Source organism: Lepisma saccharinum, chromosome 16 (assembly GCF_977018435.1).
Source record: "Lepisma saccharinum chromosome 16, izLepSacc3.1, whole genome shotgun sequence".
NCBI classification, from domain to species: Eukaryota; Metazoa; Arthropoda; class Insecta; order Zygentoma; family Lepismatidae; genus Lepisma; species Lepisma saccharinum.
This window is the reverse complement of record NC_139244.1, coordinates 18,524,798-18,550,114: the sequence shown is the minus strand read 5'-3', so window position 1 is coordinate 18,550,114 and position 25,317 is coordinate 18,524,798. Positions and strand designations below refer to the sequence as shown.

General features: G+C 35.7%; 2 protein-coding genes across 6 annotated transcripts in view; one reads left to right on the top strand and one right to left on the bottom strand.

Moving 5' to 3' along the window:
* Nucleotides 1–10,397, top strand: part of LOC146000305 (uncharacterized) — a 30,057-nt gene extending 19,660 nt beyond the window's left edge. For both annotated transcript variants that reach the window (XM_083137808.1, XM_083137809.1), the window contains exon 9: nt 1,454–10,397. In XM_083137808.1, coding sequence (XP_082993934.1) covers nt 1,454–1,768 — 315 coding nt within the window. In that variant the 3' untranslated portion in view covers nt 1,769–10,397. The remainder of the gene's footprint in view (nt 1–1,453) is intronic.
* A 2,972-nt stretch (nt 10,398–13,369) lies between these two features.
* Nucleotides 13,370–25,317, bottom strand: part of LOC145999963 (WD repeat-containing protein 27-like) — a 63,520-nt gene continuing 51,572 nt past the window's right edge. For all 4 annotated transcript variants that reach the window (XM_083137255.1, XM_083137252.1, XM_083137253.1 and 1 more), the window contains exons 16-17: nt 23,682–23,784; nt 13,370–13,677 (exon numbers count right to left, since the gene is read on the bottom strand). In XM_083137255.1, coding sequence (XP_082993381.1) covers nt 13,519–13,677; nt 23,682–23,784 — 262 coding nt within the window. In that variant the 3' untranslated portion in view covers nt 13,370–13,518. The remainder of the gene's footprint in view (nt 13,678–23,681; nt 23,785–25,317) is intronic.

The window sequence follows — 25,317 nt, the reverse complement described above, 5'->3', positions numbered from 1 at the left end:
TTTATTGATTTTAGAGAGCTTCTAAAATGACAATCAAGTTGCAAACAAAACACCAGCCAAGTACTGTTTTGTCGTATGTCACTTGTCAGGAGAGCTAATTGAAGTTGGATTTATATGGAATTTGAATACACTACTCGACATCCAGATACGTCGCTTTGGAATGTGATGCATTAACGTCTACAGAAAACAATAATGTCTTCAACTCACTTCTGAAGGGTGGAGATAAGATAAAACAGTATTCAGCCGGTGAAATATATCGCGGAACTGGTTGTCTGATAACAGGCCTTTGTGGAACAATCTTATTTTATGTTCTCTGAGCTTCAACTGGTACCAACACCTGCTGAAATAATGTGCCTTTCAAATGATTGTTTGGGATCCTGCCTGATGGCACAGTGGTAGCGTCGTCGCCTTGTAATCAAAGGGTCCCAGGTTCGATACCCAGTGGAGGCTCATAGTGATTCTGATCCCACTTTAAACTGTAGGTCCAGTTCCGATTAGCCTTACTGTACATAAATTTGACTTAAAACACCAAATCTCAATCTCAAATGATTGTTTGCAAATAAATTAATAATGCTTTTTCTTCCTCGATTTTTATGCTAATTTATTGTGAAGAATTAAGAACGTAAAACAAAACTGTAAAGTATAACTGAATTAGGGCCTAACCGATAAAACAGTGGTTCCGATCCCACTTTAAACTGTAGGTCCAGTCTCAATTAGCCTATCTAGAGTATAAATTGCACTTAAAAAGGGAATAAACCAGATTTTTGTGTAAGTTACTCAGGAAAAGTAACACTTTACAGTTACCATTTAACTGTTTGCACATGTACTACATCTGTTTTCCTAGTATAACCAGCACAGCAGAGTATGGATTATGCTGATCTAATGCTCACTTTTTTCTGACAAGAAATTAGCATCTGATACATGCAGCAGGCTGTAGATTGATAATCTGGAAGCTATGTTCTTCTTAAAGCTTCACATAACCACTTTTTGTACATGCAAAATAATATAATACAGTTATTTTTGGTGGTTTTGTCCTGGTTTTCCAGATCTTTTTCAAGCTTACACCAAGATAAACATTCACACAACACACAACCTTGCATGGCTACTCACTGTACACTTCAAATGAGCTCTGTGTAAGTTTGGAAGGTAAAATAAAAACCACTAAAAATAGCTCTATTATACAGTATGCGCCAAAATATACAGTACTGAAACAAGCGTTTGTCATTGGGGCATAGCTCCAGCCGCCGCATGTGTTCTCAGTAGTGAAAAGAAAGTTGTGTTGTGCAGTTGTTGTTGGAAATGGGTCTCTCGGTGGAGGAAAAAATATTCATAGTTGAGTATTATTTCCGCTCATACGGGAGTGGTCGTGAGGAGGGACCGAATTTCAGTACTGTATATTTTGGCACATACTGTATTATTTTGCCTCTAATCTTGAATCGTTTTAATATTTCAGGAAGTGCAGCCAATGGATGAAGCAGAGATAAAACAACTATGCGCATCAAGCCTCTCCGATATAACCCTGAATAACTCAGCAGGGTCTTGCAATTCATTTATTTCCTTGGGTGAGACTCTGTCTGCTGAACCAAGCAGCGAAGATTGCACAAGCAACTCGCAGTTGGTGCCTGACTGTGTTGTTGCAGAGTTGGTTCCCAAAAACACCATCCAGAGGATCTTAGAAGAAGCGTTAAAGTGCATGCCGAACTTTTTATTTCGACACCGAACATTAGTGGATGAACCAATACCAGAGGAAGACGAAGACGTCGAATAGTCATGAACCCTTCTTTTTGTTTGAATTTATAGGCAGCAAATTTTAAAATGGCCACTGTCAACAGTGTACATAAAGATGAACATTTATTTTTTATATATGTAGTCATTTCACAATGGACAAGTGTCTAAAAAAATTCTAATTAAACATAGATTTTTCTGAAGGATAGCTATAAATAAATAGCAATAGAAACTTAGTTTCTTCTATAATTCTAGTAATAATAAAAACAAGTCAGATGCTGATGATTCTCGTCATGTTAAGAGAATGTGTAGCCTTTTTTGCGAGTCCAAATCTTTACTGTATTTATATAAGCATTAGGTATATTATTTACAGCTGTAAGAGGGTTTCAGTATTTCTTTATTATTATTATTATTATTATTATTATTATTAGGAAAGGGGAAGGGGGAAAGAAACATAATATATGTGAGTTTGAATGCAGGTTTGAAAATAGTGTTTAAATAGACTGAGATACTTATGGAATGTTCATAAATAGTTTTCTCCCCTTAAGTACGGGTTAGTAGGAATAAATTGGTTTTGTAGGTTCTTTATTATTTTTGTATTCACAACCATTTATGTTCTCCTTTGACAACTGATGAGGTCATGGCAGTTTTAAATATAAGGAGTTAAATAAGTATGCCTGAAGATGCAGCTACAAAGAATTAAAACTGTATACGCCTTCACGGCGTGGTGCTAAGCACAGGGGAGCACTTTACCTTTACCTTATGACAAATCCAACTGTAATATACAGGTATTTTATTTACTTCCTGCTCCATTGTCTGATGATGAAAAAGAAAAGGTTTGTGAAACATTAACTGTTATAAAGTAATGAATGTGCTTTTTATAAATAACGAATAATCCAGCACAATGCATAAGACAATTTCTTGTGTCAGATTCAAAGCTATTTGCAATATTTACAAATTTTAGCATGGAACATTTAATATGATAAAAAAATAATAATCGACTCAGGAAAATGTGTGACAAATGCCAGAAATTGTATTAATTAGCATTCAGTGCTCAAAATTCATCTATTGTGAGTCCTCCCCAATACTCGAGTAGTTAAAGTTATGGTACCCTGGTAATTAATGGGTTCTAGATTGATCTGAGTGGCCATACATTTCCTTATGCACGTTCAACATAAAAATCAACTTAAATTTTGCAGTTATTTCAATAAAAGTGCACGGTGATTTGGGTTCTGCTACAAACTGTAGGTCAGTCAGTTCTGATCAGTCTTTTTGAGCATCAAATGGACTTTTTACTAAATTATTACTTCAACTAAGAATGCATTTTCATCATAACCTATGGCCAGGAGGAACAGTTTCAGTGGAAAGACCTAAACTCTCCCTCCACCGACCTTTTGCTGGAGGGGGAGTAAAATTTGCATTACGCTTATCGGAGTATTACTTTACTTGTTCTCTTGAGAATATCAACTTTCCGGTGATGTATAAAAACATGAATGGAAAGAGGACATGTTGAAGATTTAATTTCTCATCGGAAAAGTTGGAAACTCCCATTTGATTAGCCATAAGTTGAAGTTGTTGCAATTTTTTCCTCCATAATGAATGTGTAGGATTCTGAAAATACTTATTCATCATAATTTTCCAACACCATGTCTAGCTTAATAAACAACTTGAGAAACTGCTTCTACTCGCAACATGGGAAGAAATGCATACTCTTTTGTATAGTCCGGGTTATTTTTAGAAGCATTGCCCATTCCGAGGATTTTGATATAAATGCAGTCGTGGTGTAAAACTCACTCTTCGCCTTTAACTAGCGTCCACAAAAAAGCTGTGCTCAGAATATTCTCAGGCAAGTGTAATTATCATAGTAGTGCTGTATCAAATATTGCTATGTGTTGTGTATTAACAATTACAAACATTTGCTCATCAATTGCCATCTTAGGCTCATATAAACCGTAAGGCCTGCAATGTTCATAACAGCAGTTGTTGGTTTGCCTTATGCCGCTACAGGGATTAGGCCCAGTCAAGATATTTTCAAGCGAGTTTGTTGTTACGACTACCACATAGTAATCATTAGATCTAAGTTGTTTGATTAATATAGGCTAAGTGCCTGGGATTATATGTAAAAGTACAGGCCTGTTTCCTTGTAGTGTATGGTTGTAAAATAGGTTTTGATACAAAACATTTTGCCTTTGCTTCAAATGAATTCAAGACTAAATAAAGAGAACTTTGGATTTGTAATAACAGGCTTTTATGCAATTCCTATTAGCAAAATTCAAATAGCAACTCTTATTATTAATCCAGATTTCATTATTCAAAAGTTTTCATTTCTTATAATGTTTTTATTAACTTTCTACATAACATTTTTCAAGTTTAATGTTTTTAGCCAAACAAGCAACAAAATGCAGATAATTTAGAAACTTAAAGAACAGAGAGTTTCATATGATACTAAGGATGTGGAAAATTCACAATTTTAGAGAATGTTTTCCACTAGGTGACGCATCACATAGAGTATTGAGATTTCTGTTTTTGAGACCAGAAATCTAATGTTTCCTTCAGTACATAATATATCTTACATTGTTTAGTACATAAAGAAAGTACTATACTTCAAAGATCGAATGTACAGTCCATCACAAAAAAGTAGCACCACTGTATTTGTGCTCCGCTATGAATCATGTGATCTGGCATCTGGATGATGTAGAAAACAATTTATTTTGTTCCAAGCCTGTGAACCAGACAAGAGCAATGGTGGAGCTATTGTCACATACAGGATGGATAAAAATCGTGATTTTTATTCAATCACGCTAAACATGCAATTTTTACAATTGGTGCTATTTTTTGTGCCGGACTACATCTTCAGAATGTGAATTTAGAACATATTTTGTGAGCCATTATCATAAAGAATCGATAAACGAGTCCACACTGTGGGACAAAAGACATGTAGCCTCTGCTATTTAATTGCCTTGTATCAAAAAAGAGGACATTTATTTTAATGGTATAAAAACTGTGTTGTGGTACCTTATAAATTAATGATTTCATTTCATCCATTTATAATAATATAGCTATGGCCATTGGCAGCTGGCATATAGATGGGATAAATACCTATACAACATCAAACAGATGCAATTTATAAAATTTCTATTTCATTCAGTAACGCCGTATTTTCTCATGTATACTGCACACTTTTTATCCAAAATTTTTGACCACAAAAACTGTGGTGTGTATTATGCACGTAATAATTCTGCCAGACAAAATTAAAACCATGCATGTTTTCACTATCTCGCTGAATATGACATGTATTTATAAACAGGTGCAAATACACATTACCAGGTTGGATTTCTTTAGTAATAATATGTATAAAAAAAAGAGCACTATAAAAGTGAAATGGTCATTTCCCATGATTCTTAACTTTGTAATGGAACTTTTTGCTACACCAAGGAAAGCAGCGCCACTGTTGTGGTGGAATTCGAGCATGCACCTCCCACGAGACGATATTCTCCTCTTGCTCTACATAGCAACAGTTTTACGACCTAGATAAGAAAGCCATTTTTGAACCTGAATTGTACTGTGCATTATGTACGAGATATAATTGTTGCTTTTCCCCATCAAACAACAGGCTGTGCATTTTACATGTGTAAATACGGTATTTGGCAGTAGTTAGTTCCTTAATTGAATTGTGAACTAACCATGCTGTAACATGTAGAATGTAATTGGAAATAAAGTTTTTTTTTTTTTTTTTAATAATGTACTTTTACATCTTGCACAATTGTTATACATGAACTGTTGTACATTTATGATAAATTCAATATTGGTAGGCAGCCATTAAAATATATGTCAAAATTACTAGGATTCCGAACCTTTATAGGCAGATAACCCAGATGTTGATGTAGTAATATAGCAATGAAGTCTGTCCCTCAGTAAAGATTTCAGCTATAGTTTTCAATTTCATGACAAAGCTAAATTGGTTCTAACCTGACACAGCTTTGAATTAGATCTTTTTTTTTTTTTTTTTTTGGTGTTGGAGATTAATATTATAATTTTACACAATGGATCGTATTAATAAAACTGAGAACTTTCTCAAATTTTGGAACAAGTACCTCATTTTGTGTCAATATAAAAATGAGCCTGTCCCTAAATAACTATTTGCTCCAGTGGTGAACTTGTGCTTGTATATACAGAGCGCACATGTCCGCACACACACTCAAAGTATAAGAAAAATCACAAGGCTTGACTATGAGTGAAGACTTTCATCGTATGAAGATGAAGCACATGCTCACAAGAAGCTGCTCATTTTTATTAATACAACCAACTGATTTCCATTCCTTCAAGTTTACATCAATTTACTAGTAATAATCAAATTTTTAATAGTTGATTAATAAACTAAATACTGCTTATATATATATATACACTAATATTGTTATGAAGTAAAATGTTTATATGTACTTAAAGTACAATAGCCTTTGTCCAAAAACTATATTTATAGGTAGAAATGTTAGTCATTGGAATGGCCTAATGCATATTGATAACAGTATATTGTTGATAAATTTATAGTTTGATATCAATTTTACTGAAAATATTAATGAATATTTGGTACAATTTTTTGACCATGTATATCTAGTCACATACGTTGAATGTAAAGTGAAGGTACCTTTTTAAGATATCAAAATATGAATAAATTAAATGAAATGTAATAAACTTATATATGAGTGTACGTAAAAGAACAATTTATTATAGCTGTTAGGTTATCTTTTATTGCTATATTTTCTAAACCTAAAATTTTCATTTATATTTTATTGAACAAATGATACATAATATCATATTTGCATGTGTATAAGTTGCACTTTATTTTTATATTACCATTCAGAAAAAAAAATCAAACATGTCAGCTGAACAGAAATATTATGTTATGCTCAAGAAAGGAGAAACTAATTAGTGTTGTTGGTATGCAAAATGAAGACAGTAAAGTAGAGATAGGACAGATTAATCAGTACTCTATTGTTATTGGCCAATATAGACACGACAGTGTGTCAGATTATAGGTAAAATTACCGATACATCTATAAATATCTTATAATTTAGTATATTATGTTGAAATTTTTATGGATATAAACATACAGCATAATCTCCATTCTCTGCTTCTTTAAAAAAGGTAAATGTCTAAATACAGGGCGAGCCAAAAGTATGTATATATTTTTCCATCACAAATATACTATATACTGTACACTTACTTTTGGCCCACCTTCTATGGAGCTTTGTGTACATTTATCAAGTAAGTCAATGAACCATCATGTTCTTCAAGGACCATTTGGAATTTTGTATCAGTAAATTTTGTCGGTACTTTATCGGTATCGGCCAAAATTTCATAGTGAGTCATCCCTACAGTATATGGTTCCCACTCTTTATGCCAAACCAAATTTTCTGACCTTTCCAGGTCATTTTATAGCCTTTATCATACTAGTATATAAATGTTAAAACACTCAACTCTACATGCTAATTAAATGAATTAATCTTCTGAAGATAGACAAAATATAAAAGTAATTTTACTCAAAATATCTACAATCAGCATGTACAGGAGATGTGAAATAAGTCTTGAGTCACAAAAACTATCAAATTTCCCTGCCTCAAGGTTTTTGATTGTTTGCCCTGATCAGTGGCAACCCTGTATTGATTATACCAGTATGTTTTACAAGGCATGTAATGTTAATTTAGAATATCTTGTTTTAAATTAAATTAAGACTTTTAGTTGCCTCACTTACAGGGTGTCCCACTTGAAACAAGTATGCATCATATGCATTGTTCATTACAGGTGTACCAGTTTTATGTGGGATACACTGAATAAGACATCTTTCTTTCATTGAATTTTGGATAACAATGTGCAGCTTATACATGTGTGTGTATACAGTATCACACTTTGTACGTAGAAGACATACCGTTATTAAATAATGGAAACCTTATATTAGAACAACTTTTTTAGAACATTGTGTTAGTGTTTAAAGTATACACATGTATGTTATCTGTACCAACTGGTACAGTAATGCTTCATAATGGCGAGTTTTCAGGGTGAAAATTATGATACACTAATATCGTATGTAACTGTTAATACTAGTTTTTAGAAAAACTCTAAATGCACAGGGTGTTTTTCTAGGAAATGGACATACAATTAAATACATTGATATAATTTGGTGAAATGTCTACACTACAATATTACAATAGTTTGTAAATTGAAACATTATGTACTAGACCAGTAATATACTCTCTTGTACAGATAAAGTAGCACATACTTCAACTGTCCAACCTTATAAAATGTGTAACTTTATGTGTACAGGAGTGTACAGTGGAATGTAGAATTTACATTTTCATGAATTTACATTTGTAAAATAAGGTTCAGTTGTATGATCAATATATATACAGAGGTTAATCTGTTTGAAACATTATTGCGCACATGTGACTACAAACAGTGGCGGCGATTGGGTTCCAAAATTGGGGGGCGGGGTCAAGGACAGTTTACTTCTCCTTGGTAGATAAGGTTTAGCATAGTGTGAGGGCAAAATGTGGGGAGGGGGTGGCAAATGCCCCTCACTAATTGCTGCCACTGACTACAAATAATTAAATAGTGTATGTACTTACCTGGGCATTTTAAAAGTAAAGTACAAATACCAGTGTTTATCTGTTGAAGATATAAATTGTAGTGCCAATTTTGAGTTCGGTAAATTAGAAAAGATTATCTTCAGTATGTTGTTACATTGGAAAAGGTTAATAATTAAGGATGAGATGCTGATTTTGTTCAAAACAACTGACGAGTCAAAATGGAAATGGAAAATTTATTATCCTGGAAATTAAAAAAAATGTACGATTTTCATAATTTTGGCACAGAATTTGTGAGGTTCAGAGTATATTTCATGATTAAATGAGCTACTTTAATTTTAGTATAACCAATTGTCTTTGAAGTGACTCCTGCACCAATTTGGTCATTATCAGTACCTGGTGTAATAAAAGCAAATCACTATGACTGGTATAAAACTGTATCTGTGAAATATATAATTTTGAACTGACAATCATTTCCCAAGATAGGGGCCAAGCCCCCCCCCCCCCACCTTCTTGTCTCCACTTCCGACACCCATGGTTGTGTTATGAACAAATTGCAGGGTATTTCCTGCACTTTAATGTGAAAAAAATGTGTACTTTCGATGTAAGGAACTGTTTGAGATGTTCATTCTTTCATAGTGTTGTAAACTGAATACTTAAATAGTTGTGTGTTGATGTGTATATATATTTACATGCTGTATAGTGCCATGTTTTGTTTCTGGACTGGAGGGCCTCATAAAAAAATCTTATTTTCAGACCAGTGACTACATAATTATTTTTAAAAATTAACTGATGTGCAAAGTCTTGAAACCACAGATTATATAGTTATATTGTATGTGGCAGCTTGTAACAGTGATTGTATGATATAACCTGATGTACATTGAACAAAACGGGGTATTATTCCTGACTGTACCATTATTTGTTTCCAATTATTTAGAGTTGCATGAAATTTCATGCTGAAAACAGCCTTAGAATTTAGATAAATACTGCAGAGCCATAACTATTTAATTTTCATCACAATTTATGGATCAACCTGGCTAAAGGGTAGGAAATTAACCCAAAACTTTGTAAAAACAGAATTAAAAAAACAACAGTATTTCTTATAATAAATTGTCATTATATAAAATAACCTGTGGCTCTACAGCACATAAGAGCCTTGGCCTATCTCCCTACAGCCAGTCTCTCCCCCACAATCCTACCTAGAAGTGTGGAGGTCTTTAACCAGTAATGGGGTGACGTAGGGTCAGCACATCGAACCCCCAAAGAAAAGTATATGGAGAAGTATGTTCCAATGGAAATCCGATTTTATCACAAATTATATCCATTTTCCACACATTAATCGCCCAGCATCCATGGTGTCAGTTAAAATATATTTTAAATTTTCCTATATGTATTGTAATTGCAATGGATTATAGATTTTACATTTTTCAGATCCATTGTTGAACAAACTTAAAATTATTATAAGTTGAGACTATGAAAGCTGAACGTATAAGATGGGGAAAATGTCAAGTCTGGACATAAACTCAAATCAGGGTTCCATTGTATCTCATATGTATGTGTATGTGCTGATAAGCGGAGATAGAATAGCAGTCATATTTACTTTAAATTCTTATATAAACATATGCCTTGTCGATCATTACTTTCTGCAGGGAAAAAAATAAGGTCGGTTACATTTTAGACAGACCTCGTATAACATAAATCCATATGCCTAATGTTAATATAAGAAGAAATAGCTTGTACATTTGAACGCAGTTTCCTGGTATGCCCATAAACATCAATATTGTAATGTGTCTTTCAAATGCTCATTCCACTGTTCAATATAGCATATGTTACTCTTGAAGCTATGCTGTGTATTATAAAATTAAAGAGAGTTAATGAATTTAAAAAAAATAAAGTGTGCCTTTAAAAGAATACTTCTGCTTGCTATGTTCACCAACTATTTACACTTTCTAGAGTGGTCCATTACGTTAGGTGACTCAGCAATAAGTACCAATTAACTTGTTGAAAAATATGTACTACTTACTGTTACTTGCATTTATCATTTATTTCTGTAAGTTTGAATGGAAAAAAATATTATTTTTGTATAGTAGATAAAAGTAATAAATTGTTGCTATAAAAAAGTATGATGTGATTCATATTGAATAACGTAGCAAATTTCTCTTTACATCCAATGCACCTTAATAAAGCATTAACGGCACTCTGCTGTTAATTGGCTAATAGTTTTGTAAAATCTTTTGGAGCAAAAGTCAATGTGACACAAGTGGCAATAGATGATAAGGTTGTCATGGAGTGGAATAAGATATAATATGACAATAGTACATAGATGGTCAATATAGATTTTCCTTAGAATCGATAGAATGTGCACATATAACAATGATCTTAACCCTCCCTTCATCGCGCCAATATTTCTAACACCGATGCTCGCGTGGCATCTAACAGCGATGACGTGCGTTGAAAACATATTTCTTTGAGGATTATTGTGGCTCAGATGAACCGAAGCGTGAACACAATTGTATTTCAAACCAATATATTTATTAAAAAAAATACAAAACCTACATATTTAATAAAAATAAAAAACTCTAGCAATACACAACAAAAACTTACATTTTTAGTTAGATAAAACACATTATTTGTTTTGGGCACAAATGCAACAAATATTCATTAAGTGTTCCAAAATACAAAACCTACATATTTAATAAATATACAAAACTCTAGCAATACACAACAAAAACTTACATTTTTAGTTAGATAAAACACATTATTTGTTTTGGGCACAAATGCAACAAATATGCATTGAATGTTCTAAAATACGAAACTTACATATTTAATAAAAATACACAACTCTAGCAATAAACAACAAAAACTTACATTTTTAGTTGGATAAAACATATTATTAGCCTTGTTGTTTCTAGAACTTGTGTTTTATAACATACATTGTATGTAAGATTTTGTAACACGAGTACTCGCATGGCGTAAAAGAGAGACTGTGCAGACAATATCACTAATAACTTCTCGCCGCACAAACTTGAACTGTCGTAGCTCGTTCTGAATAATAATTTGCTCACACCAGAGCTACCTCGTTTCAGAAGTTATCGTTACTGATAGACACTCTGGCGTCTCGTCGATGCCCGCGAGTAACGAAGGGTTAAAAGATGTCCATGTGGATGCTGTTCACCAGACTTTTTAAACATGCAGACTGGTGCATGAAATGACACACAATTGAAATAGCACATTGTAACGATACTACTCGAACCCTGGACTGCATTTTGCAAACTAACAAGGCTCTGGCATCTGAACCTAAAGCCAGTATAATCCTGTGTGTGACTGCATTTTGTCCTTATATGTGCCGAGTGCCCCTTAGCCTCAGCTTTTAACCCATGTAAGAATATTTCAGTCCTCAAAAAATTAGTTATGGTGAGCAACTAGACCCCGTATAATGTGACGGGTGCAAAATAGCTTAAGTGCTGATGCACCCACAATTTCAAATTCAATCAATCAATAAACAATACTAATGGACTATTAGCAGGGCCTTCCTTCTACTGGTCAAGCTTCAATTCGCTAATAAAATGGTTGTTGCTAGCATTACCCAGAGTAATGTTAGATTAATCGGATAGAACTGTAATCCTCGAAAATTTCTTTTGTGGTGTATTGGTATGATTAATAAAATTATAATATATATTATTAATGTTAATACTCCCCTAGCTTTTTTGAAATTGATCATAGAATTGCATATGCAAATATAAAGTATCGCTCTGGTTGGATGTGTTCTGGTGTTACTAGTGGATTTTCGGGGGGAAATTTTCTGGGTCTCCTAAGGTCTCCAGAGTTAGCAAAGGATCCTACTCTTTTTTTTGGAAAAGTTCCCACATATTTCCCAGGCAATTTAAAAATACTTTTCCTGAGCATTTTGTGGTGCTTTAACATGCTAATAGCCTAGTTTTAAGTACTAAAAGAAAAAGAGTGGAATTTATTTTTTATGCCCAAATACCAACACACAAAAGAAAACAATTTCCCGCCTGACTTTTCCAGGTTTTTTAACGTGCTTTCAAAGTTATGTATTATTTAAAATATAATGTCAAACTTAGAGCTCCCTTTGCTTGCTTTAGGTATATCAGCAACCATTGAATTAAAATAAATTCTTAAGCTGAAACAGTCATGTTTTCTCTTAAGCCTTTCCCTTATGTCACATGCTGGAACAGTCATGTTTCCTCTTCTGCTACATGCTAGAACTGTCATTTTTTCTCTTAAGCCTTTCTCTTATGTCACATGCTGGAACAGTCATGTTTCCTCTTCTGCTACATGCTGGAACAGTCATGTTTTCTCTTAAGCCTTTCTCTTATGCCACATGCTGAAACAGTCATGTATTCTCTGAAGCCTTTCTCTTATACCTACCACATGCTGGAAGTCATATTTCCTCTTCTGCTACATGCGGGAACAGTCATGTTTTCTCTTATGTCACATGCTGGAACAGTCATGTTTTCTCTTAAGCCTTTCCCTTATTGCACATGCTGGAACAGTCATGTTTCCTCTTCTGCTACATGCTGGAACAGTCATGTTTCCTCTTCTGATACATGCTGGAACAGTCATGTTTTCTCTTAAGCCTTTCTCTTATGCCACATGCTGAAACAGTCATGTATTCTCTGAAGCCTTTCTCTTATACCTACCACATGCTGGAAGTCATGTTTCCTCTTCTGCTACATGCTGGAACAGTCATGTTTTCTAATAGCAGCCCCTCATAAATATGGAAACGTCTACATGGAAAAACAGTGACTGTATTGGTCTAACCACTTGCATGGAATCCCATTCCAACCTTTTCACTTGCTTTCATTGTTACTATGGTAACTTCTTTGCAATGAACCATGTTTCACTATAATTTTTAAAAATGCATCATAATATGCATGCAATTTGTTCGCAGCTGAACTGCAAATTACTATTTATTAATTATGTTACTCGTACATTCCACTTTAATGGCACTGAAAATAATTGAGGGTTTTTAAATAATATTGCAGAGTTTTACTTTAGGTATTGAACATGTGTTGAATATAAAATCCTTCATGTGTACTGTACATATTTACAAGAAAAATTTTATTTATAAATGTATTAAATACATATATTAAAAAATAACAGATACTGAAAACTGAATAATCAACAGTCTCCATTGCAGAATTTGAGAAAAAATAAATCTCGTGGCTTTCTACACTAAAGAGACGAACTAGACACTACCAGGTCGGAAATTTGCCACGTAACCATTTAAAGATGCAGCTGCCATAGACGGTACACATGGGTTGAAACATACGTCAATAACGACATCACTAAAGCCACCAAGTTTCTGCAGGTAATCTTCAGAATTCCTGGCATCATATATGTACACCTGTTCATAGACAAAATTCAAGTTATTTTTATGTAGGGATGCAGAGATTCTCACCAATACAAATATTGGAGGTGTGAATAAATGAAACCTGTTTGCCTTGCAGATAGCATGGAAGCAATATAAAAGTGAAAAAAAAAGCTGTCTGAATCTTATCCAATGTTAGGATGCACAGGAATTAACACTAGGACTGAGCCGATGCCAATGTATTGGTATCGGCCAATACCTGTGGTATTGGTTGAAATTTATTTACCGATACCGGCCAATACTTCCCTGGCATGTTGGTCTGTAATGGACTGCGCAAAAATGCCACGCCACACTTCCACGGAGTATAATTGTCCTGGATATTATACAAAATTTGAAGTTTTTTTATTTTGCACCAGTTTTTTTTTTTTTTTTTTTAAAAAACGAATTTTTTAATATAACATGTAATTTAATAATCTGATGTAATTCTTGAATATTTTAAAGCAAAAGTGATGGTAAATTGAGACATATAGAGTGGAATACTTACACACCCAATATTTTGAACAACTTTCAATTATTTCAATTTTCAAGTATCGGTATTGGTACAAAGTGGTATCCGCTCAGCCCTAATTGAGACATTGACAAAAAAGGATAGAATGAGAATGCAGGATAATGTTAACCCTTAACTTGTGAGGTGCTTATACTGGGACATACTTTGTGAATTTTTTCACCCCTGCCTCAACATAAATTACCAATTTAACTTTCTGATATTGAAGAATAATGCATTATGGGTATTAGTGACTGATTTGACAGCAATTAGTGCCAGAACATAAGTTATATAGTTACTATATTCATTGTTTTTAATCATCTACGAAAATTATTATAAATGTGAACATATTCATTTCACTTGTCGTCCTGTCAAAAATATACACAAAAATAACCTTTTACGACATACGAGGTGTGGCTAGAAAAAAAACCGGATTGATATTGCTGTCGACAAACGTCAAGCTGAAGCGGTGCATGAGTGTATAACGTGATATCCTGTGTGATTGCCCATGGTGCACGGCAGTCAGTTCCGCTGTAGCTTGTGGACAAAATGAACTGTACATCTGTGCTTCGTCAGAAAAATGTTAAGTGTGAAAGTGGAACAGCGTATCAATGTGAAGTTTCTTATGAAACTCGGAAAATCCACCACAGAAACTTATGGTTTGTTGATGGAAGTGTATGGAGATGAGTGTTTATCACACACTCAAGTGTTTGAGGGGTTTCAAAGGTTTAAAGAGGGACGAGAAGTGACCGCGGATGACTTGCATCCTGAATGGCCTTGCACGTCAAAAATGGAATAAAACATGCAAATGTTGGTGAATTGATTCAAATTGGGTACCCGAAAGTCAAACTGTCAACCAACATTATTTCATTACGGTGCTGACGACCCTTTGTGAGCGAGTAACACTATGACGACCTGATTTGTGGAAAAGCAAGTAATGGATTCTTCATCAGGAAAATGCTCCTGCCCACATGGCATTGTCAGTCAGGCCAATCATGGGATCCCAGTGTTAGAACATCCACCCTATTTGCTGGATCTCACTCCGTGCGACATTTTTTATTCACAAAGGTCAAATTAGCATGGAAAGGAACCAGATTTACGACCGTAGAATCTGTGAAAAGAAAAGCGACGGAGGTCATGTACATGGTTTCAGAAAATGATTTCCAGCAATGGAAGATTCGTATGGAGCGGTGTATCGATAGTACAGGGGAGTACTTTGAAGGGGATAATGTTCGTATTGTACAAAATAACCAATAAAAGATTTTGTAGCAACAGTCCGGTTTCTTTCTAGCCACACCTTGTATTTAGCAACTAGTAAGTGCAATTTAACTACAGAAAGCAAAAAGTGTTCAAAAATATTTTTAGTTTTTCATTTTCACAACACTTCAAAAACTGTATATTTTATAGCATGCAAGGATACGAATATGAAGAATGGCTCAAGTTTTGTGCATCATTCTTGAATAGAGTACAACGTTGACTTACCAGAACTTGTGGCATACAACAGTAAAATTGTTCAGAGGTAATATAATGGAGACCGCACCTCACAAGTTTAGGTTAATTTTACGCCGATACATCAGTCAAAATTTCCGATTTTTCTACAAAAGTTTACATTGATTGCGCGTCACTCACCATAATGCTCCTTGTGAGGTACGTCAGGCAGACCACACTTGGCAATAAACAAAGCTTCGCTCCTTACACGCGATAAGCTGGCAAGAAACTGATGCTGTGAGGAGGCCGAAGGTGGCGACACTAGCTTGAACGAAAGGCTGTAATCTGAAACTTCCAGAACCTCAAGCGGTCTGTGAGACCGCACCTTACAAGTTAAGGGTTAACATGTAAAAGTTAGGTCAATGCACGAGTTGAAGTCCTTGTCAGAAGTGTCTGGATATCCTGCTTTACAAACAGTAGGATTCCACTTCATTTCCTCCTTAAAAAAGGAAAAAAAATTCAATGTTCTCACTGCTGGGTATCCCGAAGAAAGAATGGAAACATCTCGAAAGTCTTGGGTCAAGCATAATTTCCTTTTTTTCAGATTTTGTAGTATATCCAATATACTTGATACTCTGTCAGTATTAGCTGATATGGGGATATCAGTTATCAGTAAAATTGCTCAAAAATTTGACCAATTCTGATATTTCTAAACACAGATATTTTGATGACTATAAAGGTATAATTCATATACTCTAGTTTTGTATGGTAAATTTGAATATGGTACTGGACTGTTTTCTGGTTCTGGAAATTTTTATTTTAAGTCTCCATTGGAGCTTCTAACCTTGAAATGTTGTTGTTTGGAAAGCTGGAATCACACTTTAATTTTTTCGTAGTCAAAGAGTAGCCATTATAGTGTTATCACATACTTCTTATACCTAAAAGATACATTAAAATTATTGACAATTTATTTCATGTAATACTGAGACAAATCCCGTTGCTCAGCATTTGGTCACTATTCACTTACTATTTTGAAAAAAATATATATTCACTTACTATTTTGAAAAAAATAATTTTCTACTATGTGCAGTACTATCTAAAGAAAATAGTATTGGTTTGGTTTGAGTTGGTGTTTTAAGTCCACTTTAAACACAGTAAGGCTAATTGAGACTGGACCTACAGTTTAAAGTGGGATCCAAACCACTATGTGCCTCCACCGGGTATCAAACCTGGGACCCCTTGATTACAAGGCAATGACGCTACCACTGCGCCATCGAGGAGACCCAGAAAATAGTATTGAAGTTCTGAAATATATCAGAAAAGATGATCATTTACAGAATGAGTAAACTGCACTACTGAGCAATCTTTGCATTGAGGAAATATTACTCCCCATTAAAAATTTATACTACAGCGCCTTGAATAGGTAGTGTAGAAATCGGAAATATACGCATGGAATGCTCTTGGTAACTAAATTTTTGTGTATGAATTTGGTTCATTATTATTATTATCATCATCATCATCATAATAATTATCATTTATTTTAAAGAAATACACACTGAAGCATTTGTATTTTTTATATTTACGGTCGCTCTTCTTCCGCTTGAAACTAATCGCGTCGATGATGATAACTGAAGATTGCATGAAACGACAAAGAAAAACCCACAAAACTCTATTAGTGCCATCGACATGAGTGTATGAGTGTAAGGAAACTTTCAGACCAATGAGACAAGCGACATGGAATGTTCACACAGATGTGAATAATGGCACAGACACTTTCAGACTGTAAAATAGCACTCATTGCACATGAAAATTTAGCAAACAGCAAACCATTCAGCACACGTTCGTGTGTTGTAATCACGTGCTGCTTGTTACTTCAGTCAGAAAGCTCCTTAAAGGAAGGGTATTCAGACCGAAAGGATGTGCCACTGGGGAGATCCCAATGAAGTGACAAGCAACATGGTGCCTTAAGTCTATTACCAATCGTTTGCTGCTAATTGTGCGAACAACAGATCTAAGAAACATGATAAGCCCAGTGATCAGAACGCTACATTTTAAAAGTAGCTTCGCTACAACTACAGCAACTCTTCCAAAATGTAGCTTCGCTACAGCTACAGCTACATTTATCAAAAAGTAGCTCGCTACGCTACTCCTGTTCGCTACTCGCTACTTTGCTACTTTTCGTGCTACTTCTGCATAAAAAAACCTTAAAAACAACGATATGGGTATTTAAAAAAATCCCCTACTACTGGTAAATATATTATGTTATTCATTATAATGATTCCAGTCATTTGATAATTTTGATAGCAATGTTACTTCAGTTACTTATTTTTACTATAGTTTTTGAGAATATCATATCTATGCAAGTGGCATATCAATTCAAATTTGATATATGAATATTGCAATTAGGGTGTTACCCAAATTACATAATTATTACAATTATACACAAATAAAATTTGGTAGAATTAAGTATTTAGGTTCACATCAACATATTTTTCTTGAGAATAAATATTTCATTATCATTCTTCCTCGTTCTCACAATTAGCCGAAAGTGGCAGAAAGCAACTATAGATAAGAGAACAATTAAATAAACCATTTATCCTCATTGTCATGATTGAGAGAAGTGGAAGAATAGATGAGGAGGTAAACAAAGGAGGACAAATGAATGGTGGTGGACTATATCAAAGCGTTCGAAGATTAATATGGAATAGGGATGTACCTATGAAATGCAAGAAGGCAGTGGCGCAGGAACATTTTTCATTTGGGGGGGTACAAAATTCAGCCTTCCATATATATAAACACACATACTACTGCACATAGAAATACATTTCGGGGGTCCAACCAAGTGTTGCAATAATAATAACAACAATAATAATAATAATAAATAATTATAAAGTAAAAAAAGTAAAGTGCTCCCCTGTGCATAGCACCATGCCATGAAGGCGTATAGGGTTATAATTATAATAATTATATTTAATTAAATTAAAATATTAATTAAATATGTAAGTTAATTAATATTGTATTGTTGTTATTACATGAATAGGTAAAAGATAGTAAAGGAGTAGAGATTCATATAATATTCATTATCCAGCTTACATGTAGTTAAGATCGTCAAGATTTGCATAAAAACAACTGCCCTGGCAAGGAATTTAATGTCAAATAGAAAAATAATTGAATATTTATTGAATAACAGACAAGGAGTTAGATCCAATTAACGAAAAGTAAAGTTTCTGATTAATATTTTATGGATATTATCATTAGTTGTTTGCATAAATCTTTTGGAACCCTTTGAAGCCGTATGAACCAAATTCCTTGTCTTCCAAAAAGTTCAGCGGAAATAACCATCGATTATATAACAAACGCTATACAATTATATTTTGATTATTTACTTTTACTTCTTGGTAATCTCTCGGGTAGTGTCCGGACCCCCTCCTAAATACGTCCTTGATACTTAGGTATAATGTGAAGGCATGGGAAATATTCTATTTTAGAACAGCACACACGAATGTCCTGTTATTTAATGCAAAATTTGCATAACTATTTTTTCTTTGTTTTTCTTAGAATTTATGTTTTTTTTAAACAGATTTTAAAACCAGATAACAATTCTGAAACGCATAAAGCTCTGGACTTCGTTCTGGCCTTATTTGAATTTAACGGAACGGAAAATCAGGAGTTTGAAATGTGAAAATTGCGAACAAAGATACATCTATTCATTTTAATGCAGGTTGAGATTAAAGGGGGGTGAGGAGGATCTTGAGCCACCCCAACCAGGAATAATCACCGCCCACCCACTGGATATAGAAACCACATTATTGAATATACCATTCTTCATACTCCACTTCAGTTCATTCTAATTTCAAATTCCCATAGCTACGCATAAAAATATCTTTAAACAATTTATGGCAGATGTGTACCACATCCAATGTCTTTTAGAAGCCATGTATTTGGTATTTACTCAGACATCTGTAGGACGTTGTATTAAAAAAAGGAAAAAACTGAGTTTAGATGGTTCCCGTAAAAAGTCTAACTTTGAAATATTTGTGAAAAATTTTCCAAATCTTTTATTTGTTATATATTTAGCTGTACCTAATGACACTCTTCAAGCACTGAAAGTACTATCATTACAAATACAAAACCGAAATCCTTCAGATGTCAGAGGAAGCAAGGTAAGGCATACGCTCAAAATGTTTTTTTTTTTTTCGTTCCAATCTTTGGTGGACAATGTGAAGAACCGCCCAAGGTTTCCTTTCGTATGTAGTGGTATTAAATGCAGATACATGCGTGTGTTTTAGGGTGAAATGTCAATTTCTCGTTTATGTGAAAAGGTAAACTTTAATGTAAGCAAAAGCATGTGCGCGTCACAGTTAAAGATTTTCGCATCTACAAAGAAAATCCAAAACATATTCCCACCTCGCTAGCCTCCGGGGTTAGCTTAGCGCGCTTTGACGCCAGAGGTCCCAGGTTGGTCATGTGAGTGTTCTTCAATTTCATGATATCATCGCCCATCCTCATCTTTGCGATTAGTCAAAAGTAGCAGAAATGCGAAGTCAAATAAACCATACAAATCAATCAAACATTCTCATCTCACTCAAAGACCTTGCGAATCCAATCAAAATCTACCAATAGAACCTGCAGTGAGTTTCATTTATCTCGTGCAATCATCTGACTAATGTAATTTTCTTACAGATTGACTTAAGGGTTTAACTTAAAATGGCATTGTGTTGCATTCGATACCAAAATTAGATTTTAAGCAATTAATGTCCAATTATAAGTATACCTAATACATAGGTAAAAATAATCCCCCCCTGATAATATCGCAAATTGCACCTTGTTTAAATGTGTAGGAAAAAAATAATTTCACCCAGGAATGATATCGCGATGCGATGAGTCGAAAATTGTCACAGCCTCACCTCGTCTCCTGTGTGGCGAGGTCCATCTCGTTCTTGTTTGTGTTAATTTTTGTTTCGATTTCCACTCGGAAGTCATTAAAACTTATTCTAGATTCACTTCATGCTCAGATAGGCTAATCGGGACTCTCTTAATATTTAGGTTTAATTATAGTTTTCCGAACACCACCTTACAAAGTTATGAAAAATATGGGTGAGGTACAGCAGTACATTGTACCCCCCAAGTTGGTCTGTAGTGTCTCATCTCGTTCGTGTAAGTATTTCGTTTTGGAAAATTCCATTTTAAATATTCAAAAGAAAATGGGATGAGTCATATACCCTTCTGATGAAGATTTGTATCTTATCTTCGAATCGACGCGACCATTTCTTTAGAAAAGTGTACACCCCCCCCCCCCTACCTTACACAAAGGAGCATTCGTCTGCAGCGTGATTTTCTGAGAGCAAATCTGATTCCATCATTCCACACACATTTTAAACAATTTTCATCTCCTTAAATAGGTTTCCAAGAACTTAGGTCAATGAACTATAGTGGAACCACGAGCAAAACAACCTGCGCACACCCGCGACTCCTGTGAACCGTACTCTCGCGAGGAGGGGAGGGGTGAGTGGACCATGCTTCCTTATGGCCCGAGCTGAACGGAAGAAGGGAAAGTTGAGCGGGGACTTTTCGTTCAAGGTTTTTTCCTTGTGGTCCCTCAATAGTAGAATAAGTTTAGAATGGTTTGAATTTCTGTGGTAAGGAAGATAATGTTTGTAAGTTATAAACAATATACACTTTTTATTGGGCGAACTGAATATAGGTTCTTTTAACAGTAGCACCTTGCGTCTGCTGTCAAATTACCAAAGGGGGGGGGGGGGTACAACTTGATTTACGGATTTAGAGGGATACAGTACCCCCTTCAAAAAATTAGGGGGGGTACAATGTACCCCTGTACCCCCCCCCGTTCCTGCGCCACTGCAAGAAGGTAATATGTAACACATACTATGTGCCAATAATTACATATGGAGCAGAGACTTGGAGAATGACATAGAGAGACAAAGAAAAGATGCAGGCAGTGGAGATTAATTTTTTAAGAAGTCTTGTGAGGAAGACTAGAAGGGATAAAATGAGAAATGAGGAGATTTGACAGACAGTGGGTGTAGTGAAGCTTCAGGACAGAATAGATCAGGCACAGGTGAGATGGTTCGGACACATGAAGAGGATGGATGCAGAAAGACTACCAGTAAGAGCTTACAATGCACAAGGAGTGGGAATAAGGCCAAGGGGGAGACTAAGATGTCGGTGGAAAGAGCAAATAGTGGAGAGTGTTAGGAGACAAGATTGGAACACCTTGGAAAGAGAGGAGTTGTGAAAGACCAGGAAAAAATGGAGAGGCTTGACTTCTATGCCGACCCAGCCAGAGGCAGGAAACAGCGAAGGATGATGATGATGATGTCATGATTAGCAAAAGTTACAGAAAAGTGACGCAAAAGTAGGAGAAATACATAAATTTGAAAACTATGTATATTAACTAAAGAAAATTGTCGTTTCTGCAGGAAAGTCAATAACTTGTACATACTTTTTGCAATATGTAAAATTATTGAGGAAACTGTCATGTAAACCTGAGTGTTCTAAATGTATTGTAATTTTAAAATTTGTGAACAAATACTATCTCGAAAATAACTGTAATTCCAGAAACTGTATCATTCTTGTAACAATAATTTCTTGCTGGTGAGATCTTATATACTGACGATGATCAATGCTGTTAACGTACTGAGCCATTTATTGCTGGCACTATTCCCTTGTCAGTGCAGTGGAAATTCCATTGCTCGTTTTTGCACTGCAAGTTGTGTCTTACACAGCAATTAATGACATTTTGGTGTCTCTTACACTAGAGGTCTGCACGGGCTCGGGCCTAGGCCCGGCCCGGTCCGCGGGCCGGACTCGGGCCGTAAATAACCAGAACTTCTCGGGCTCGGGTCGGGCCCGGGCCTCGTGGCTATTTTGTTAGCGAATATTGTCATCGAAAAATAATTTTTAATTATTGAAATTATGGTTTACTTCGAGAATGAGAATAGGAGCACGAAGTACAACAGTGCCAATTTTTTTTTTCAAATGCTGAATTGGAAAGTAATTTTAATTATGTTTTCGGGCTCGGGCCGGGCTCATGTTTACTTATTATCGGACTCGGGTCGGGTTCGGGTTTCATTTCCTCGGGCCGGGCCGGACTCGGGCCTTACAATTTAGGCCCGTGCAGACCTCTATCTTACACCATGAATATCCACAGGATTTGTTCCGGGGGTGACGCAAACGAGGCACTTTTTTCCAGTGGTGCAGCAAACGAGGCATGTTTCTCCCCAAAATAGCGATGCAGCTAAAAAAACGTAGCTGTTAGCAGGAATATATTCATATATGTCACTTAGTTATCTGGATATCTGAATTCTTCAGATACTAATTAAATAAATTACGCAGATATCTATAATCTACAATCTAGATAATCTGTATCTCCATGTAATAGACTGTCTTTATGAACGTCCTGCAACATTAAGGGTTATTGTCGATTTTTTCTGACACTGTTGCCACATTCAAAATTCACCTCAAAATGCCAAGAAAAAATGTAGCTGTAACGAAATTTTCGCTACAACTACAGGAATTTTATAGCTTCGCTACCGCTACAACTACAATTTTCAAAATGTAGCGTCGCTACAGCTACAAATTTTGTAGCTAGCTACAGTAGCGACGCTACAAGTAGCTTGCTACTTCTGACCACTGGATAAGCCGCACGTTACAACAACAGATTAAGGTGACATGATAAGCTGCACGTGTCGATTTGTCGCTTACGTGTCTCTCAAACTGGGACATTGTGATGTTTCTTCTTGTGTTACGCATGTTATTAATTTATTAATTTTATTTTACTTTTCTTTCCAAATTAATGCCATTTCGTGACTGCAAATCACTCCACAAATATAACTGTTTCCATCAAGTCATTTACCGGTTATCAAGAGAAACAAATCTACACAGTATATTCCAAAAAACTAAGCTCCATTACTTTCACAAGAAAATTAGTTGCGGTACTGATCGCACTGCCATATATGTTGTGATCCATCTCGGGAACAAGTTTTTTGGGTTTTTTTCCACACTACATATTCAAGACGCTGTAATTTATACTAAGTGCCATGCTTACACATTTGTCGTCAGAACTTGCAGCTACATATCGCCCACATGGGCTCCAATCAATTCCACTGCTGTATACCCTGTTCGGATGCCTCATGAATTTCTGCACACATCTGTAAGTACAAATATTTTTATTCAAGCAATGAGATTTGCACAAATCTCCTGGACCCCATCTGATTGTAGTCATTCTCATATGTGAGTATTTTTTTATGGACAAGATATTTGATCAGGTCTCTTCCAAATTAAGAAAATGCACATGTTAATTGAAATTGATATTGAATTTAGATAACTAAATTGCTTTACTGTACCTTTGAGGGACAATGCCTACTAAGCAGATTTTGTTGGATTTTAAGTGGCCAATGTATTGATTGAATTGCTATTTTAAGTCCACTTGAGGCACATAAAGGCTAATTGAGACTGGACCTTAAAGTGGAATCTGAACCACTGTGCAATATGCCTCCACTGGGTATTGATTCCGGGACTCCTTGATTACAAGGCAACGATGTTACCACTACGCCATCGAGGAGGCAGATAGTAATTGTATTTATGTATAGAAATATGCACACTTGTACTCTTAACATGCCAGTAATTTTTCACTAAATTAATAATATTAGTTTCCCATTTTATCACTCTGTATTCATTAATAATTACAATGAGTAAAATCCAATGGTCCAATAAAATATGTCTGCTTACATGAAGCTTAATACGAGCGTTGGGGCAAAAGTCATTGCAACTGTGAGCGCAGCACAAAGTGCTATGTGTCGCGTGGAAGCCATGCATGCATAGTGTGTATGCACAACAACAGATGGCTCTGTGATTGCAGGAAGTAGCACAGAGAGCGCTGTGAAATCAGTTGTGTGGCGAGCGTCGTGCGAGATGGACGTAACCCGTGTTGAGCAGCGCTCGTACATCAAACTAGCTGTTCGCCGAGGGTTAAATGGGAGAGAATGTCACAGTTAATTGGTGGACGCCGTTGGGAATAATGCCCTCCCATACCGGACAGTAGCATGGTGGGTACGAAAGTTTCATCAAGGACGTGTGTCAACTGGTGATCAGCAACGCTCGGGACGACCTGTCAGTGTGCAGACCAACGTGGCACGTGCCGTCATCGAGCAGCTCCTGGAGGAAGACAGACGATGGACGCTACTGGAGTTAGAGAGGGTAAGTGGCTACGAGAAATGCACCATCCACAGGATATTGCGGACAGAGATGAAACTGCGCAAAATCGCATCGTGGTGGGTACCCCATGCACCGACGGAAATTCAACGGTGGATGCGATATGCAACATGCTCCGACCACCTAGCACGCTTGCAACAGGACGGCGACCACTTCCTGCCACGAATAATCGCCATCGATGACTTTGGGGCCAGGGCATACAAACCAGAACTCAAACGTCAGTCCGCGGAGTGGCGACATGCCGGATCACCAAGGCCGAAGAAGTTCGGCCAGAATCCTTCCCCCGTGAAACTGATGGTGATTCTCGCGTATGACGTCAGGGGTGCCATTGTGTGCCACTTCGTTCCACATGGCAGAACAGTGACAGCAGAGTACTACACGAACTTCCTAGTGCGACAGGTACGACGTGGCGTTCGGGAGTAACCGTGACCTTCTGGACAGTGCAATCATCCTGCACGACAACACTAGAC